The 6,872-nt window shown below is 54.4% G+C and overlaps 1 protein-coding gene across 3 annotated transcripts in view; it reads left to right on the forward strand.

The window, feature by feature from the left end:
• The window catches only part of PTPN5 (protein tyrosine phosphatase non-receptor type 5), a 59,813-nt gene extending 53,475 nt beyond the window's left edge, over positions 1-6,338 (forward strand). For all 3 annotated transcript variants that reach the window (XM_012780618.3, XM_012780617.2, XM_012780620.2), the window contains 6 exons: positions 848-927; positions 1,112-1,249; positions 1,750-1,860; positions 4,351-4,511; positions 4,603-4,716; positions 5,147-6,338. In XM_012780618.3, the coding sequence (XP_012636072.1) occupies positions 848-927; positions 1,112-1,249; positions 1,750-1,860; positions 4,351-4,511; positions 4,603-4,716; positions 5,147-5,240 (698 nt within the window). In that variant the 3' untranslated portion in view covers positions 5,241-6,338. The remainder of the gene's footprint in view (positions 1-847; positions 928-1,111; positions 1,250-1,749; positions 1,861-4,350; positions 4,512-4,602; positions 4,717-5,146) is intronic.
• The last annotated feature ends 534 nt before the right edge of the window (positions 6,339-6,872 follow it).

Genomic DNA, 6,872 nt, shown 5'->3' on the forward strand with positions numbered 1-6,872 from the left:
TGGAGTGTAGTGGTGTGATCACAGCTCACTGCAGCCTCAAATTCTTGGGCTCAAGCGATCCTCCTGCCTCAGCCTCCTGAGTAGCTGGGACTATAGGTGTATACCACCACAACTGGCTATTTTTTTGTTCTTATTTTTTGTAGAGACAGGGTTTCTCTGTGATGCCCAAGCTGGTCTCAAACTCCTTGCTTCACGCACTCCTCCTGCCTTGTGCGTGCCCTCCTGCCTGACCTCCCAAAGTGCTGGGATTATAAACATGAGCCACCACACCCAGCCATACTCTCAAATGTTAACAGCTCTTTATATTTTTTTAAAGCATTTTACAGTTTATATAACACTTTCACATCTGTTTTCTCATTTTTCTTCCCAATAGCCCAAGAAAGTAGGCATCTTTGCCCTCATTTTATAGGTAGAAAAACTGAGGCTTTGAAAGGCCATGAATTTTACAAGCTTACATAGAAGCCAGTGACAGTGTGTGCTCAAACTCTAGCAGCCTCCTGCTGTCCAGGATCTGCACGCTAGGTGATTCCTTTCTTGACTTAGCTTCCTTCTCTCAGAACAGAAGACACAGTAAGTACAGGGCAGCCAAAGGGGCACAGGCAACGGGTAGGCATTGGAACTACAGATGTAGTGACCCAGGGCATCGTTCTCTCTCTACTCTACTCTTCGTCCTTGGTCCACCCTGTCCGAATGGACCATGGGTGGGTCAATGTTTTGCTGCGGAGCAAGGGAAGGAAGAACTACCAAAGTCTCAGAAGAAATGTGGGTGCCCAGGAGTGGGCCACAGAAGGTGGGCCCTGCACAAGAGGGCCCAGCTTCCAGCCTCACCTGTCTCCCCCCACCCCAGACCCTCACAGCAGAGTGTGTCTGATCTCACCAGACCCTGATGACCCTCTGAGTTCCTACATCAACGCCAACTACATCCGGGTATGTATCCCCATCCCGATGGCCTCCCACCGAAGGGGAGGCCTGAGTTGAGGGGACCCATCTTCCAACCTTGTCCCCAAGCCAATCTGCCTCCTGCCAGCCCCTGGGAGGAGCCTGGAGTGTGGGGGCTGGGCCCAAGGAGCGCTGCCTCTGACCCTGACAGCCTGGACTTGGCTGGCCGCAGGGCTACGGTGGGGAGGAGAAGGTGTACATCGCCACTCAGGGACCCATCGTCAGCACGGTGGCCGACTTCTGGCGCATGGTGTGGCAGGAGCACACGCCCATCATCGTCATGATCACCAACATCGAGGAGATGAATGAGGTAGGGACCAGCTTTGTGCCCTACACTGAGCATCTCATTTGCATATTAATCCTTGACGATGATCTTGTGAAGTTGGCAGCATTCACTACCAAGATGAGGAAACGGGAGGCTCGATGAGGTTAAGTCATTTGCTCAGGGCCACACAGACAGCAGCCGAGCCTGGAGCTGGCCTCTCCACCTCCAGTGCCCAATACCTTAAACATGACACTCTGCTGCCTCCCAGCCTGCCAGGACTGATGATGGCTGCCTCTGTACCCATCGTAGCCCATTAATTTGAATCCTTATAAAAGTTCTTCAAAATGGGCATGACTTCCATTTATTTTCCAGATGAGGAAACTGAGGCTCAGAAAAGGGAAGTAGCTTATAGGTTATGAAGCTGAGGTTTGAACCCAACACTCTGTAGCAGCAAACCCCCTGCCCTTGTGTCTCTCTCCACGGGCTCTGGAGGGGCGTTGGGAAGGGAATAGGGTTGCATCGCAGCCTGATCTGGGCCCCTGCAGAAATGCACCGAGTACTGGCCAGAGGAGCAGGTGGTGTACGACGGTGTTGAGATCACTGTGCAGAAAGTCATTCACACTGAGGATTACCGGCTGCGACTCATCTCCCTCAAGGTGAGACCTGGGGCTGGGCTGAGAAGATGGAGTATAGTGGCGTAACTGGGGACTTCACAGAGAACAGGGCCCCACAGTCCACTGTGGCTGAAATACAGGCCTGTGTAATGCCCAGCTTTTACGGACAAGCAGGGACCAAACCCATTATATTTCCCAAACCTCAGTTGCATTTAATGTTGTCATTCATAATGCCGTCTACCTCTGCTTCAAATGTACCCAAGGCCAGGACTCTCTGGGTGAGGGGACTTTAGCAGCTTCCAGAACTGTCCTTAAAACCGAGGGTTCATTATAACTTTGAGATCTGCCTAGAAACATTGCTTCACCTGGAGTGCTGGGTTTCTGGCCTGTAGTGACCAATCTGTCCACCAGAGAGCAGGCACTCCTTGCTGCTTTGGGGTTGCACAGGGAGGCAGTGGTTACAGAAAATGGCAAGAAAAAGGAAGATGTATAAAATATGAGCAATACAAAACAGCTCAGAAAAGTGGGGGAAGGTATCCTCCCACCCTGAAGTTGTGCTTCTTTCAGGATCAACATAAGAGAGGAGACTGTTCCTTTGAATTGGGATGAGTGGGTTCTGTTTTTGAGAAATGATAAGACCCATATTTGGGGAAGGTAGAGCCCACAGTAATAACCTGGAAGGCTTGCAAGAGGTGAGCCAGGCACCAGGAAGCTGACTCCCTGTCCAGAAACAGCCAGAGAAGTTCACTGATGCTGACAGCTGTAGTGTGCAGCCACAGAGAATGGGCTCAAGGCCTGAGACTTGTCCCTCTGAGCTGTTCTTTCCCTAGATAGCCTGCTTGGTAGGACACAGGGGACACCTCAGCCACTGAGGGCACTCCCCACCTGGGCAGCTTGGAGATACAGGTCTTGCTGGAAGACAGGAAGGGCCAGGGAGCAAGGCTGTGGTCTGTGTTACAGTCAGGTAACCCAAGGAGCCAAGGAACGGGCTTCCTAAGTAGAAATCACCCAGAAAGAGAAGCTGAGATGAGGCGTGGGCTGCTCATCTTCTCAATGCCATGGAGATGTTTGGGGAAAAAAACAGGACATCTTGGGGTTTGAGGGTATTTACTTTTGTCTATAAGCCATCACAAGTACCTGGCCTGGCCTTGGTTCTGAGTTGGGGACTGGGAATACAGAGCTGTCCAAAACCTGGACTCTCTTCAAGAAGTGCCCATGAGATGGTAAATACTGAGTGAGAGCTAGGTAAGCATACAGAAGGACACTCTGCCAGCCGGCATGCTCAGCGAGGGCTTCCTGGAAGTGGTGCTGCTGATTGAGGTCTTAAAGAATGAGGAAAAGTTGACCAGCAGCAAACAAGTGGGGAGAGCGTTCCCAAAAGAGAAAAAAGTAAAAGTAAGGGCATGGAAGATGGAACAGTTGTGTGCACATGCTCTTGACACTTTATATACAAACCTTTTGAAGTCTAGGAACATTAAGTACAAGTGTGCAGGGCAAGAGATATGCCTGAAAGCATAGACCCTGTGCTGGGTGTCATCTTTGCCAGGCTAAGGACTAAGGAGAGTGAGTTTTATTTGGGTGCAATGAGAGCCATCAAAAAGTACTGTAGTATGTTCAGGTGCTGTAACAAAATACCATAGACTGGGTGGCTTACGAACAACAGATTTAATTCTCACTGTTCTGGAGACTGGAAGTCCAAGATCAAGGCACCAGCACAGTCAGGTTCTGGCGAGGGCACACTTCCTGGTTCCTGTCCTCTCCTGGCAGAAAAGACGAGGAAGTTCTCTGGGGCCTCTTTTATAAGGGCACTCGTCCCATCCATGAGGGCTCCACTCTCGTGACCTTATCACCTCCCAAAGGCCCCACCTTCAGATACCATGATGTCAGGGATTTGGTTTCAACATATGAATTTAGGAATACACAAACATTCAGTCCGTAGCAAGGGTTCGGAGCAGGAGAGCAGCATGTCCAGATTTGTGTTGTGGACAGATCATGTCGACTCTGGATCTGGAGCAGGCAGGGATGAGGGAGACGTCGCACGCACTGGAACAATGATAAAGGTCAAAGTGGAGATGTTAGTAGGGTGGGGACATGAAGAGGCAGTAAAACTGGCAGCACTTAATGTGGATGGAGGTGGGATTGGGCAGGCAAAGCATAGCAAGGTGAGAGGGAGAGTCCCGGGGCCCTGGGTTATGTCACTAAGGGACAACTGGCCATTTGTTAAGATAAGGAACTCTGGAGACAGTCATTAATTGGGGAAGGGGCTTTTGCCCTCTCTCAGATGATCCTGGAATTGTTGGAGCAGAAACAAAGAGAAGACTAAGGCTGGTGTCACCAACCAGCCCTGACTACCAGGCTGACTTTGGGTCTCTGTTGGGTGCCACTGGGTAGTATGGCCTAGGTGGGATGGGTACAGGGTCCCACTCTCTGTCCTTCCTGTGTCCGTCCTCCTCCCATGCCATCCCATCTGGGCTGGTTTGTGGGCTGACAGAGTTCACACGTATCTGGGGTGGGCCTCTGTCTCCTCGACAGAGTGGGACTGAAGAGCGAGGCCTGAAGCATTACTGGTTCACATCCTGGCCTGACCAGAAGACCCCAGACCGGGCACCCCCACTCCTGCACCTGGTGCGGGAGGTGGAGGAGGCAGCCCAGCAGGAGGGGCCCCACTGTGCCCCCATCGTCGTCCACTGCAGGTGGGTCCTCCCAGCCAGCCACTGCAGCAGGGCAGCCCCCCACCCGCTGGGCCGCCCTGCCCCTCACCCCACCCATCCCCTCGGCCCTCAGTGCAGGGATCGGGAGGACCGGCTGCTTCATTGCCACCAGCATCTGCTGCCAGCAGCTGCGGCATGAGGGCGTGGTGGACATCCTGAAGACCACGTGCCAGCTCCGTCAGGACAGGTCAGCCCACGGGCAGGGGTGGGGCCCACGGGGGAGCTAGAGCTCTGGGGGCAGCAGGGAGAGACCAGTGTGTGCATGGGGATGAGGGGCAGATGGACACTGGGTATGGACTGGCGGGCAGACAAGGAGTAGGGAGGACAGCTGGGAGGAGGGGCAGTACCCAGACATTTGGGGCTGGATGAAGAAGGAAGAGAAACAGAGCTGGTGGACAGAAGGACAGGGACTGAAAGTGGAGGGACATGTCATCTGTGTCCCCAACAGGAAGGGGCAGAAGGCAATGGCTGGCAAGGGTTGGTCTCTCCAAGCTGCACAAGGACAGGACCCCTAGTGTGCCTCAAAAATGATGGGCGCTGCATGGGTTTTGGGCAACCTCTCACAGCCCATCCCTCAATGAGCACATCCGTCCCTGTCACACATCTCTGCCCAGCAGGGGCGGCATGATCCAGACATGCGAGCAGTACCAGTTTGTGCACCACGTCATGAGCCTCTACGAGAAGCAGCTGTCCCACCAATCCCCAGAGTGACCAAGCTCCCCCTCTGAGGTCCTCTGGGCACTGCCCAGCCTAAGTGGGGCGTTCACCCTGGCCTCCCAGGGCCCTACCTCAGGTCCTGGGCCTGCTCCCTGCCCTCACCCCCTCCTGCTTCCTTCCCTCCTGTCTGCTCCCGCCTCCTGTGTTAACCTGGGCCTGGCCCCTGCCCTCCAGCATAGCTCTTCCTCCTGTACATACTGGGGAGTGGGGGGAGGGGGGACGTGCCAGGCCAGGCCTGGGGCCCCAGGGCCTGACCTACAACACGCAGACCTGGGGCCTCAGTTTTTAATGATGGTTCCATCGCTACTTGATCCAAAACGTTTCCGTGCCGCACTCCAGGCGTCTTGCTGCAGCGTGTTCGTCCGTCCATCCATCTCTGCTGTCTGTACCGGACACTGTGTCTCCTCGGCCCGGGAAAGGGGTAATGAGCTCCAGCTCCCGAGCAGCCAGGCGGATGTGCCTGCCTCAGGCCCCCACCCCTACTTCTCCCGACAGGCAGAGTACATTTGGCCCCCAGTTATTTGGACCAGGAACGGGTGGGTGCTGAGGACCTGGAGGCCAGGCATGGGGAGCTCCTGAGGGGTTGGCAGAGAGCTCTCAGCTGGGGGAGAGGTCTCTGGGTTGGGGTAGGCATCACAGCCAGGGTGGCCTCTGGGTGTCAGGTGCCCCCAGGAGGCAATGACCAGCTAGTGAGGCATTGGGAAGGAAGGGGACAGATGGGGGTGGGGAACCCAGAGGATCTGGGCCCTGGTTGGGGGAGGGGAGGGGAGCTCCGGGGAAGGGGTGGGGACTCAGCCCCAGATCTGTGTGAGACGTTTCTGTGTGTCACCATGGGAAAGCCTTCCCAGAAGTCTCGCTGCGTGTCGCTCCACGTGTGTTCCCATGTCCATGTGTGCGTTGAGAGCCCATCAGCAGGGCATGCATGACTCTTTGGCAACGTGTGTTATCTTGGAGCCACGTGTTTTTATTGCTGACTTTAAATATTTATTCCACGGCAGAGAGACATTTGGTGTCTTTTTATAATTCGCTCGTGGTCATTGAATAGAGCAATAAACGGAGCATTTTGAGCAAAACTAACCTCTTGGGTGTGTGTGTGTGATTTCCTCTCCCTGCACTCCTGCCTCCGGGTTCTCCCAGACAAGCACACAGGAGCCTGGCCCTCGTGCTCACTGGCGCCCCTTGTGGATATTGGGAGTATGGAGTGAGTCCAAATTTGAGAAGCCCAAATAAGTCCATTCTGCAGGATTCTCACACACCCTCAACCCCAGCCTGGCCAGATGCTCTGGGCCATGGCGAGCCTCAAGGACAGGTGGGGAAGGCTTCCAGGGAAGGCAAAGTATCTTCCAGACCACCAGCTCCAACAGATGGGCCAGAAAGGCCAAGGCTGGGGCAAGGGGGTGTTCAGGTCATACCCAGGGCTCTCCCTGTTAGCCAGCATTTACCCCATGTTAGCTCCACAGGTCCCAACAGCAGCTGCAGCCCAGAAATTTCCCTTGTAAGGCCTGGGCTGAGAATAGCTCCTCCCAAGGGTCCCAGGGAATCTGCCCATGGGCTCAGATCCTAAGTCATCCTGGACACTCCTGCTCTATTCTTATCCTCTGCACCCCTGAGATGGAGCAAAAGTAG

Source organism: Microcebus murinus, chromosome 4 (assembly GCF_040939455.1).
Source record: "Microcebus murinus isolate Inina chromosome 4, M.murinus_Inina_mat1.0, whole genome shotgun sequence".
NCBI classification, from domain to species: domain Eukaryota; kingdom Metazoa; phylum Chordata; class Mammalia; order Primates; family Cheirogaleidae; genus Microcebus; species Microcebus murinus.